At 37.1% G+C, this 13,463-nt stretch overlaps 1 protein-coding gene across 1 annotated transcript in view; it reads right to left on the reverse strand.

The window, feature by feature from the left end:
* Positions 1–13,463, reverse strand: part of CRISPLD1 (cysteine rich secretory protein LCCL domain containing 1) — a 55,081-nt gene that overhangs the window by 19,099 nt on the left and 22,519 nt on the right. The window contains exons 3-12 of the mRNA XM_072411037.1: positions 9,846–9,964; positions 9,628–9,760; positions 9,254–9,369; positions 7,553–7,653; positions 5,326–5,505; positions 4,000–4,060; positions 1,559–1,625; positions 540–670; positions 366–409; positions 204–276 (exon numbers count right to left, since the gene is read on the reverse strand). Coding sequence (XP_072267138.1) covers positions 204–276; positions 366–409; positions 540–670; positions 1,559–1,625; positions 4,000–4,060; positions 5,326–5,505; positions 7,553–7,653; positions 9,254–9,369; positions 9,628–9,760; positions 9,846–9,964 — 1,025 coding nt within the window. The remainder of the gene's footprint in view (positions 1–203; positions 277–365; positions 410–539; positions 671–1,558; positions 1,626–3,999; positions 4,061–5,325; positions 5,506–7,552; positions 7,654–9,253; positions 9,370–9,627; positions 9,761–9,845; positions 9,965–13,463) is intronic.

Raw genomic sequence — 13,463 nt, forward strand, 5'->3', positions numbered from 1 at the left:
TCTGTATTAGTCTGTCATTTGCAATCCCTATTTAGTGTACAGCGCTGCGTAATATGTTGGCGCTATATAAATCCTGTTTATTAATAATAATAATAATATGAATGAAAGCTCTGGTGGTGGGAACAAAGCCTAAGACAGGGCTTTGCTAGTTTATATTTTTGTTTTATTTAGTGTTCTCATACAAACCAATTAAAAAAACTCACCTGGGACAATGTGATGCTGGAGGCTGGAAAGGGCACAGTTGTTCTACAGTTGTTTCACATGTCACAGCCTGAACTAGAAAACATGTGATATATGTAACCATGTAGCTTACATTTATTACCAAGTTTACAGAACAAAATGTAAAACCAAGATAAAATACTCACAGGATACTTTGGAGATTGTAAATGAGTTTGCAGATTGATATTTGCTGTTGGATAAAGAAGATACATTTTATTTGTTCACAATAAACCTTAACATATATGTTTTTGCATGCAAGGTTGTAATGAATCTTGTTATGCATTTGTTTTATAATCCAAAGTTTGTCTGACGTTGCTTACCCAATTGATTGGATTCCATTTCTATAGGATTTGATGAAATAATTTTTTCTTCCTTGCCTTGTGACATCCACCCATCCGCCATCATTGTCTATTACACCAGCGTGTATGGCTGCTCTGCATATACTTGATTGCTGCAATAGGGAAATTCTCACTAAATTTATCATCACTACAAAGTAATTTTTGCAGCAATTTCTATTATTATAACAGCATTTTTAAAACCTTTACAAGTCTTCATAAATACATTCCTGGCTATGATAAATAGCAACAGCTCCATTTTTTATCATTAAAGAGCAGTCATTGAAATCCTGTGAGATGCCTTTGTGTAGGCTGAGATGATGACATTATTCTGCTGCAGGCAAGAAGAAGCACTTCCACAGTCTCCTTTCTCCTAGCAATAAGACTGTAACCTTGTTACTTTGTAGTAAGAAACAAGGTGAGGCCACAGAATGGGGCATATCTCTATCATTCATTTGTGACACCGCTAGGAACTGCACAGGCAGGATAATTTACATAGCTGAATCATCTATAGGCCACCATAAAAGTCCAGGAAGATAATGCCTGGATAAACATTGCTTTATCCTTCTGGAGTGCTATGATCTCTGTGAGAGGTAATAAATACCTGTATGTTGTACACATAGATATCCTTGTATATGTATATATATAAACATTTTTTTAGTAGTTGGAAAAACTCCTTATAGTGATAGGTGTACATATACACACGTGTATATCATAACCTATAACATGTATTGTCCATTTTGCAAATGATTTATCCTTATGAACATAATTGGAATGAGTTTGCCCCATGTTGGACAGGTTTGACATTTTTCATCTAAGCAATTGAAAATATTGCAAAGTGTTCTGAGAGTTTTACCCATTTACAACAACAGGTCCTGACAGTGGCTTAAAATATTCTATATTCAATATAAAAAACTCAACAACTGCTGACTTGCATAGGTGGAAGTAATCAATCATGCTCAGTTCTCTAAATGTTCCTACATAGGATACAGATACATACTTACCATCTCATAATGTACACTTCCTATTACTTTAGCTGTACTCTCCAAACAGCCCGCTGAACATTCATATCTGTAATATCACATAGAACATTACTCCTCCAGTAAGATCACATTTTCAGCATATTATTAGCACAAAATATATTGATGTTTACTACAAACAGAACTGATTAAAAATATGGAAAACTCCCCTTGCAGCTGTTTTATATTCATTCTATAAACAGAAATCTGTAGAACTAATGCTGCTTTATTCAACTAAAATCTTTAGCTTTAACTGTCCATAAACACCCACACACCAAACTCAGGGGGAGTGCTGGGGTATAACTGACTGTTGTCAGTTAGAAGTGCGGGGACCATTCATATTCCAGTGACTGGGAAACGTTACACAAGGAGCAAAAAGATTTGCAAAAATGTTTGTGGCACTCAATGACTATTTGGTATGGAAGGTAAGGGTAAACCACATTGGCTGCCACAAAATTACGTAAATTGTGACATAAAGTTACAGTAATTGGCCAAAAATTCAAACCACCTATTTAATATTGTATAGGTCTTTGGTGTCCTTCCAAATCAGCACTGACCCATTAGTGTGGGCCCTGAATGTGACTTGTAGTATCTGACACCAAGACTTTAGTAGCAGATCATTTAAGTCACAGACCCTGGCTGACCTATACTGCATCCTAATTTTTATCTCTTCTCCAGGTAATTGGCACACAAGTACCTGGCCATCTACATTATCTAAGTGAAAATGTGATTTGTCAGACCAGGCCACCCTCTTTTATTCCTCAATGGTCTAGGTCTGACACACACTTGGTCATTGCTGGAGTTTTAGGTGGTGAACTGGGGTCAGCATAAGCACTGTGACGAGTTGGAATGCACTGTGCATTTTGACAGATTTTTCTTCGTAGCTCCTCTGGAAAATCAAATGGGCTGATCCCCAAAGGACATCAACAAGCTTTTGAGACCCAAGACCCTCTCATCGGTTGTCACTCGTTTTGGAGATGCTCTGACCCTGTCACCTAGCCATCACAATCTGACGTTAGTCAAAGTTCTCTGATCCTGACCATGGCCTATTTTTCCTGGTTCCAACATACCAGCTTCAACTAGCTGACTTATGTATCCCACCCAGTAACTGGTGCCATTGTGATAAGATAATCAATATTAATTACATTATCTGTAACTTCAGTATTCTGGCTAATCAACATACATTTTTATCAAGTATTAAATTGTTTGGTTTGAGCCTGCTTTAAACCTAGTTGCATTTAGTTTAAAGAAAGACCAATTTTAGCCACTGGACTGGTATTTTCAGTTCGATCCATAAGCATAGGAGTTCCTTGGTATGTTATCAGCTTATATGGCCTTCCAAATATTAGGGATTCAAGAGAGGTTAGCCAACCCAATAAAAACATGGAACCTCTTCACACAACACCAGCTCTTCTGAAGGAGTAACAAAACTTGAGGGTTTACAATTTACTAAATCTTCTTTTAAATAAATTATATTATTAAAAAACTCTTGTCACCTAAAAAGTCTCCCACATACAGAGCTGACTTTCCTTTTAATATTATTATACAGTATTTATATAGCACCATCATTTTACACAGCGCTGTACAAAGTCCATAGCTGTGTCACTAACTGTCCCTCAAAAGAGCTCACAATCTAATATCCCTACTATAGTCATATGTCATTAATGTAGTCTATGGTCAACTTTTAGGGGGAAGCCAATCAAACTAAGTGCATGTTTTTAGGATGTGGGAGGAAACCCACACATACATGGGGAGAACCTGCAAACTCCATGCAGATAATGTCCTGGCTGGGATTCAAACCTAGGACCCAGCGCTGCAAAGGCCGGAGTGCTAACCCCTAAGCCAACGTGCCACCGTGCTGCCATGCTTCCTTTCCAGTACAGAAACCCGTCTAGAGTGAGTTATAATGAAATAAATGAATCACAAAATCTAATGAAATTTATTATTTTTTGTGTAATGAGAAGAAAGGGATTTTAGGAGATTTCCACAGTATGAGTGGTTAATGTATTAATGGTAACAGGCCTAATTCCTTTTCAATATATCTAATAATTACCACTCAAAATGTGAAAACTAAAGTGTGGAAAAACTTAAAGGTTTTGTTATGAAAAGGAAAAAGGATGCAAGACAGGAAGGAAAGTATAAACATGAGATACCCCATGGTGTGCTCTCTTAATGATACATGTGTCATTGTGCTAACCCACTGTGGTATAAATTGCTACACTTTAATTATTACACCCACGCCAAAATATTTAGTTTATTATTCTTCTGAAACACCTAACTTGAGCCTAAATGTGAACTAAAGTTTTTAGGTTTAATAGTATTTATTAAACAGTACAATACCAAATCCAGAAAAATGTAAACCCAATCAATATAATATATTGATAGCAGAAAATATTTGCAAGAATGGATTGCTAGTAGTTGATTACCTGTTACACGTCGTCCCTTTGCACTGGTCCCTCAGCCGTACTTCACAAGACACGATTTGAGCTGAAAAAGCAAACATTGTTTACATATGCACTAAAATAAATAGGGGTACATAAAGTAAACTTTGGATTTGTATTACTTTTTTTGTAGAATAGAAAAAAGTAAGATTCCCTTTCGGGTTTTTAATTGTCAAAGGTATCCTCACTGGTGAAATATATCATCCCATCTTGATAAAGCGATAATACACAAGAATTGAGAAGAATATCCCTAGTAATAAAGAATGATAGAAAGTATAAACAAGTTCCCCATGTTAAAAAGTGTTTCTTTTTAACATGGGGAACCCTTGACACTAACTTTCACGTCTTCAGGGAACCCCTTCTATAATTACTGTATCCACAAATCACAGTACATTAATGTGATGGTCAGGAGGATGAATGTCTCTTAATTCCTGACCAGTGGGAAGAATGATTGATTTACAGAAAGACAAAAATATCATTGCTTTTTAATAGTTTGGCATGAGAGTCACAAACTGCTCATTGCTCAAGGAACCCCTTGGAACCCCTTGGAACCTCCGGAGGAAACATTGATCTAAACTCTTGGCATGCTACAAACACAATTTCATTTTAAGTCTGTTACCCAAATCAAGGGTTTCCCTCACAACTTGAAAAAGTAATGGATTTGTTCTACATAGTTGCAACTATGATTTAAAACCTGACTTCAAGTAAAAAAAAATATTGCATAACTTTCAGACATTGTCCCCTTCTGGCATGCTACTTTGAGATCCAGTTCTGGTCCTCTTCAAGGTTAAATGATGCCAGTGTCATCTAACCCTCTTCTTGTGGGCATTGGATACCATGGCCATTCATCAACCTAGCCTGGGAAGCATATAAGACTGCATGCTGGGAGAAGGGAACCCAATAAAAAATTTATAAAAGTTTAAAAAGCTTTGCGGTTTGCAGTAAGGGTGACAGTGCAAAGTTGAGTTGGAATGTTATTGTTTAATTTGATTAATGCCTGGTACATTTACTGAACCAGCATATTTTTTATCTGGTTCTCTCCAAGAAGTACAGAGCTGCAGGAATTAAAAACGGAGAGAAAACTGTGCCTCTCCATCTTCAAATTCATCCGTGGGTCCCCTGAATGGACCTAAACAGCAGGGAATACAATTACACTCTTCATAGCAAAATATATAGGACCAAAATAGGCTATAGGTCATTTGGACTTTGAATATCAACTTGGCAACCAAAGCAAAAAAAAATGAATTTTAAGTCAAAAACAAGTTAAAGATTGAAACATATACATTTCCATTAGAGACATCCTTTTCTTACACATTTGCTCTGTGCTGACCACTTCATTGCTATCATAAGCATCGGGCCTGGTTGAAGACGTTGGGGAGTGAGTCCTTGCCCTGCTCTGCGAGGTGGTATCAAGAGCATTTGATCTCTGCCTTTCAATTTCATTTGTCTCTTCCTCTGGTTCAGGTATCGGATAATGAAATTCTGAACCTTCTGTAAAATTAAAAATGTAAAAAAAGTGGCATTATACAAAACTTAAAACATGCTTTTAAAAAATATATCTTCCAAATATTCCTGTTTTGTCCTATGTACATGTTGGATGGTAATGGGCTCAAAAGTAGATTCTATAAGCTGAAGTGACCTTGTTTGATCTCCAGGAACAAGCCTTCCCGAGACCAGGAATAAGCATCTTCCCTACACGGCTGCCAACTGTGTAAATCTCAACCTAATTACTAGTTGTGGTTTAAAAAAGAAGACTTTGGTTTACTGGAGACCACCAAACTATTTCTCCAGGGGACATCAAGATGGCCATTAATCCTTGTGTTAGGAGGCATGACTGCAGTGCTGAAATGTCTTACAAAATATGGATTATGCACTATGAATGCACAGATATATCAAATACATAGCCCTTTCACAGCAATAGGTAAATATTATTATCCACAGCAGAGTGCCAAGCTATTTAGAAAAACAATACCCTACAGGTTATTTTTAATGTCTGGCTATTGGATAAAATTATCCAAACAGTGTGCATATTCATTTTCAAAATGAATGGTGACCCTGCACAAATCTGGCTAATATTGGTCAATGTTTTCATGAGTACATAGAAATCTCAAATTAACTCCTTTCTCATGAAGGCTTTTTTTGCCAAGTTATAATTTTGTGTATACCTATAAATGTCAGATGTAAAACTCGGATTGCCCTAAAGAAAAACGCCACTGTAAGAAAGCCGTTTCTGTGATTTTTTAATGGAGCTGTTTACAGAGTCTCCAAATATAAACTATGTGTTTTGACCTTTTAAAATGCATCTAAAGCTATTTTTTTTAGTTTTCAGTGTAGAAAGTGTTGGGACACCTGTAAAGTTTTTATTGCTACCTGTATCCCAACTGGGGAGATTCACCTCCATTTACCTGTGGACCCTGGTTACCAGGACAAACCAGGAAAGGATAATGAGAAATTTAGAGTTGTCAATAAAACAGAAAAAAAAATTATTCTTTTGGACAACTTTTTCAGGTCATATAAAGAATTTCTTTAACGTTGGAGAAAGTTCCTGGAATTTCTGTCTACAGGACAGGTAGTAAATGGAAATTTCTCCACTGGGACACTTAACGGCTGCATATAGTCGGATCAGGGTTTTGACTACTCCCTGATGAACTTTTAGATTTAGATGTACTTTAGGAGAATTAATGCTGAGTTTTTTAACTGACCCTATAACTTTGTATAACACTTACAGATGTGTCATAATTTAAATTATGTAAGGTAGGAGGAAAATGGAAATATCACAACTGATTAGCATTTCTAAAGGTTACATAAAAGTGATCACAAAGCAAATAGATAAATACACAGAAAAAAATAAAATATGAGTATATGCTAAAGAACATAGGCATTACAACACACCTCAATAGGTTCTTCCTCTTTTCTACTTTAAGTATAGGTTTACATTTGTGCAACTATGGTTCGGCACACACTACTATACATGGTACTGAACTGCACAGTAATGCATCTGACATGCGTTGGTAGGCCGTGATGCCATGAATAATAAATGGTCATTCATTTAGCCCTCGATTTAACATGAATGGCACCACAGCCCTTTAACATTCATTAGTTTGAATTTCACCCACGAGGTCATCAATGCCTGTCACTCTGAATGGCACCCCAATACACCCTGTTGCAATATCCAAAGTGCAAATTATAACAGCGTACGGCACTACATGCACATTTTTGGCCACTGCCCTGCAGTGGGCAACCTAGTGTCCTCCCCACCCTTTTTTAGCCCTTTGATTTCTGAATTGTTTGGTTACAATACAGGGGTGGCCACCCACCTAAAGCTTCTTTCCATCCAGCTTAAAAATATTTTTTGGGAGAACATTGCAATCTATTTAGATAAGTAGGCTGCCTGACCCCATGCACATTAACACAAACCAGAACACACGTGACCGAATAGTTGTGCACCAGGGCTAAGATTTGATTTTTATTATATAATTCTCTCATTTGTGCCTTATATATCTTCCTGGAGTTTAACTTTAAATATCATATAACGTACCTCTGTAACAAAGGTTTTCTCTGCATCCTCCTCCATAGCTGGGTGGGCAAGCAGAGCAGGGACGGCCATGTTTATATGGAGCATGTCCCCACCAATTTCCCCTTTAAAAATAAAATGCATAATTATGATAAACCAGTACTCATTTGTAATGCTAATTCTTTATTCTTGTCATTAGTAATTGAACCAAACAAATGAGAAGCTGAATATTAGCATCATTCCTTTTTAAGTTGTACAAAAAGCTGGATAAAAAAAGGCAAAGTGCAATGTACATATATAAGAAAAAGAAAAAAAGAATGGCTCACTAATTCTTTAAAATTTAGATACATTTTTCAACAAAAAGTCTCTTAAAGTTCCCCTGAAAAAGCCAAAGAGCAAAATGTGTCGGGCTTAGAGACAAATTTATATTTACTGAGCTATTAGTATGAAAGATTTACGTATGCATATGTTCACAACTTAGTTGAGCTTTGTACAGACCAAAACTTTTGTTGCTGGAATCGCTTGAGGTAGAGGTCTGTGCACTGGATATTTTGCTGAAAAATATATCTAAATTTTAAAGAATTAGTGTTGCCTCAAAGCTTGGTAAAAAAGGTATCACCATCAATAAGAATAAAACACCCTTTTGGGGGGGCCTCATATTAAAGTGCAATGTACAAATGATGGTAAGTGAAAGATGGCATTGCCAACTTTCACTAGTCTAACTACAGAGAAATAAAAACGGTGCAAACAAAAGATATTTCTTTGTACAGTACTATTTCTTGCAGAGTTCTGCAATCTCAGGCCCAGCCACCATACGGAAATTGGAAACCTAAAAGAGTATAATGGAAAACAGATCCTGCAAGCCTAATTAGTTATGGCTAAAAAAGATCACAGCCCAAAACGGAAGCGGTAAGCAAGGAAGATGTTGTGACCAGTCAAAATACATTTTCCAGTTTTCCTGAAGGAGTTACTGTGTATGGAAAATACAAACACATATTCTAGTATGACTACTGTGTTTTACTCATCTGTTCTCCCTTTAGACAGCTCCTATCACTGTCAGTCATTGAGGTTATTTCTTATTAGATGCAGAATGGAAAGCAGAGTATCTTTTTGCTGAATGAACTGAAAAAAGATGTGTTCAGGTCTGAGCACTTTAAAGCGAGAACACGGTTCTGCTTGCACATTTTGCAAGAAAGAAGGTCTGTTTTGCAGAATAGGAAAGTTGGATGTCCCTTCTGCAATAGGACATATGTACCTGCTGTTCAATAACTTCTTTTAAAGAAACCCCGGGCTACTATGACTGAATTATATCTAATCAAGATGGCCAAAGATCAGGAAACCCAGAAAAGAAGACGATGGCGGTGTCTATGATGGAACCAGGACAGGTGAATGTATTAAAAAATTGCGATCAGGCAGGTATTTTTACTTTATTGCTGAAGGGACATCCCCTGTCCATTCTACAATAAAGGACCTGCACGGTTGGAGTTTTTAATCTTTTTAAAATTTCGTTTGGCTTTAATGTTTAGAGCTCCCAAATTCTGGATATGAAAAGTTTCATACACGTTCTGCAAGGTTTTCATCTTCTGGTGGTTTTACTTTTTAAGGAAACCACTTAGAAATACACTGGGGATATTATAAATATTAAAAACATACTGATGGACCTAAACAATATACTTTTAACACCTAATTGAGATTTTGGAATAGCGAAAATGTGGTTTTACTTACTTTGGAGAATAATTGCACACTAAATATATTGCCTTTGGCCAGATTTGCCCCCAGACGTTCATGTTGTGACACAGGTTTATGGCACATCCAATCCTACTACTTGTTGCCCAAACCACCTAAATGGGAAAATAAAAACACATGACACAACCATGAAGATTATGTTGAGTTTGTACAACCTACACAATTTATAAGTGGTATATTTTTTTTTTCTTTTAAATAGATGCAAGTGGAGGACTTTTGGTCAGAAACAGTGGACGGGCATTAGCGTAGTTTGTGTCTGGTGTGGTTTTGCCCATCACTCCCCAAAGAAAGGGCTTTTTGACATCTTTCTAAAAATGAAAATATTTAAAAAAATAAATCAAAGTAACACTTACTTGTGTATAGTGAGTGCACACAGGTCCTGAACACCTGAATGGACAATATGGGTTACATTCATGTGGATAAGGAAATGTGTAATCTCTCACTTCATCATACCAAGCCTGGACATGGTAGGTTGGAGGCCTGTATCTAAATAAGGAGCATAAGGATGTTATAGCATGTCATATCATTTACTGCATTATTATTCTTTATTGCTAAGAATCTTGTTACATACCTTCCCCAGTGAGCCCCAAGGTTCTGTCCAATGGATGGAAGTAAATTTGCTGGACCATGTTCCCATAAACAAGTAGCTGCCCATTCTTCAGCAGATCTTTCTAGCTCTGTGTCCCATACCTACAAAGAGTTAATAAATACACTTCAGACAGGAGACAAGAAGTCACTTGGGTCACATTTATTTGATTCTTCATTAAGTACATTAAAATAAAGTTGATATTGAAAAGTTGAGTTTTCTAAATTGTCATTCTACACTTGAATAGTTTTTCAGGGATAAATGTAGTTAAATACCTCAATACACATTCACGTGTACACCTGTCCAACTGCTTGTTAACACAAATATCTAATCAGCCAATCATGTGGCAGCAACTCAATACATTTAAGCATGTAGAAATTGTCCAGATGACCTGCTGAAGTTCAAACTGAGCATAGGAGTGGAGAAGAAAGGTAATTTAGGTCATTTTGGTGTTGTTGGTGCTGAGTGGGCTAGTATTTCAGAAACTCTTTAGCTCATCTGCTAATATTTCCATGCATATCATCTTTAGTGTTTACAACAAACTTTCATAGATGCTAAAAAAAACAGTTTACAGTTTACAAAGCAAACCAGAAGTCATATTGATATTCTAGGATAGATGAGTTAAAAGAAACATGAGTGGCAGTTCTCTGGGTGAAACTGCCGTGTTGATGCCAGAGGTATCCTGCTTTGTATTAACAGTTTAGGATAGTGGTGGTGTAATGGTGTGGGGGATATTTTCCTGGCCCACTTTTGGTGGCCTAGGACATACATCATTTAAATGCTACAGCCATGTCCATTCCTTCATGACCACAGTGTATCTATCTTCTCATGGCTACTTCCAGCAAGATAGCATGCTGTGTTATAAAGCCCAAACCTTTTCAAACCAGTTTTTGAACGTGCCAATGACTTCATTGTACTCAAAACAGCTACCAGATTTCAATCCCATTAAGTCCCTCCAGGATATGGTGAAACACTGGCATCATAGATGTGCAGTTGGTCAATCTGAAATATGTCGATTTGGACTGAAATCCCTAATACATTTCTCCAGCACCTTGTTGAATTCATGCCATGGAGAATTACAGGACTTGTAAAAGCAAGCGGTGTCCAACCTAGCAAGATGTACCAAATAATGAGGTTGGTGTGTACACGTAACAGGCAAATGACTACTGCAAATGACCACCATTTGGAGGGTGCCCTGGTGCAGCTGCCAGAGACATTCTGAATGACAGTAGTTGAGAGATATCAGAACACTCTTTGCTCAGTAGACATGGAGTCCATGCCGATAGGTAGAGAGTTGCAGTTGTGTCAGCAGGTGATTAGGTATTTGTTAGGCATTGATAGCCAATGCTGGGGGAAAGGGTTAGAAATCTAGAAGTTATTACAGCCTGAACTTACCACTGACTTCCATTGCTGGAGGGGGGTTACTATTTGAGCAAGTCTATTACTGGGGAAAGCAGTTGAAAAGGGGGTGATTATAACAGCAGGAGGGGAGATGGTATTATATTTACATTCTGCCAGTAACCATCAATAGGGGAAGGCGATATTATTACAGCTTACCACTGATCTCCAATTCTAGGGGGTTGGGGTTATGACTGCAGCATGCCAGTTACAATAAATGCTGATTGGGGGGGACATATCAATATGGCATGGGACTGACTGCCAATGCTGGGGAGTTTACCATTACTGCCAGTGAGCATCAAAGAAGTGCAAATTATTGTGTTTCTAATGCCCCTGCCATGGGGTTATTAATACCATAATAACATATAATATAAATACCATATTATATATAATACCATTAATAGAGATTATTTTCTTCCCATACTGCAAACCATACAATATAAAAGAACTACTTTACTGGCTATGATTCCAGGTGTTCAATGGTCTGCATTTTCTTCCTTCCTTCAAAGCATTCCTCATAACTATTTCCAACTGTTGCCAACTATGCAGGAGATCAATGCACATCAGGTGGATTGATATGACAAGGTCAGTATCTCTGCCACAAAATATCAACCATACTTACAGCATATGTTGTCTGCCCTCGAGATAACTCTGCTCCCATCCCCATGTGCATAATGTTTATTTTATTGACTTTTATTAAAAAATAATTTGGTAGTTGGGGGGGGGGGGTGTTAATAAATAATCTGTTCCAACTGCTAGATATTTTTTAAACCTGAATGACCCTGAACATTTTTTAGGTAGAATCATTTTAGCCTGTGAACACATTACAAGAAGAAAATAAGTCTGTGGTCAGATCAATCTTCACGTTAGACTGTAGCATTTCTTCTTTATATTTTTTTTCTTCTTCATTATTTTACCTTGAACTTCTAAAAACAAAGTTGATATGGCAGTATTTTGTTTTCCAGGTTAGTGGTAAAGGATAAAATTGTATTAGGACAAGTGGTATCTGAATACTGGAAAGGTTTTATTGGTGATATGTGGCTGGCCAGGGTTTGAAAAAACACTATCAAATGAATGTCAGCATAAGGAAGGAACTTGCTACTCTAACAAAACATCTGCCTTGTAAAATGTCCTGTGTAATGAGCCCAGGCAAGGTGTTAAATGAAAGTCACAAGCCATATTCTCTCAACCACAATGTATTTACTGTTGCCCCACTTCGGTTTACGGCAGCATCCTACAAAACTATTTTCTCTTGTTCTTTCACAAATATTTTTTTTAATGCAATTTCCCGCTCGTTGATTTTTTTTTCCCTTAACATCCAAAAAGAGGTTTTATATTCTGCTTTATACTTATTTTGGCCCTTGCTCGACGCGCTAGAGCTGCCATGTTGGCCTCAGAGAGCCTTTTCTCACCTCTTCAGCAGTTTCTTTAACTTAAAAAAGTATCTGTCCTTTGTTAATATGAGTTTAAATTATAGGTGTAAAACAAGGACACATTTTGGTAAGATGGCAGCTGTCTGACTTCCCCAAAGTCATTTTTATAATAGGTTTTTAAACCATAAGTAGTTATACATTAAGTAAGGCCACAGCTGTGCAGTCATAGTCATTTTCTATTTTAAGGCTATAGTATTATTTTAGGTCATTCAAATATGTACATATGGACACTTTACTACACATTCCAAACAAGGGCCAAAGTGCAAATAAGGGCAAGATTTTAGGTTTGTTTTACCAAAGGAAAGCTGCATTTTGCTCTTACCCACTTTGCAGCAATCTATATTGGAATTGATTATAAGTTTTATTGTGGTTTCTGATTCTGAAGGGATTCCTACATATGTTAGGGTAAATAATAATTATTCACATTTTCTCTCTTTTCATTTTTACAGTTAAAAAAGTGAATTTAACTGACAATTATGCAGAAAAACAAACAAGCCACATTCGACTACATTGATGGATTTTTTATTCTTTCATATTTTGTTCCTTTGATAAGCTTTTACCGAGCTGTTAGTTAAAAGATTTGCCTACTTTTTTCACATCCCTATTACATACCTAGGTGCTAAATACATATGACATTAACCCCCTAAGGGGTGTTCCCGAGTGTGACTCGGGGCCGGAAAAATTGCAAAAAGCGGTAATCCCGAGTCACACTCGGGGTACCTTTGGGGGTCCCCCTTACCTGATCCCCGCGGTCCAGCGGCGATCGCAGGAT

This window comes from Pyxicephalus adspersus, chromosome 5, assembly GCF_032062135.1.
Source record: "Pyxicephalus adspersus chromosome 5, UCB_Pads_2.0, whole genome shotgun sequence".
Classification (NCBI taxonomy): Eukaryota; Metazoa; Chordata; class Amphibia; order Anura; family Pyxicephalidae; genus Pyxicephalus; species Pyxicephalus adspersus.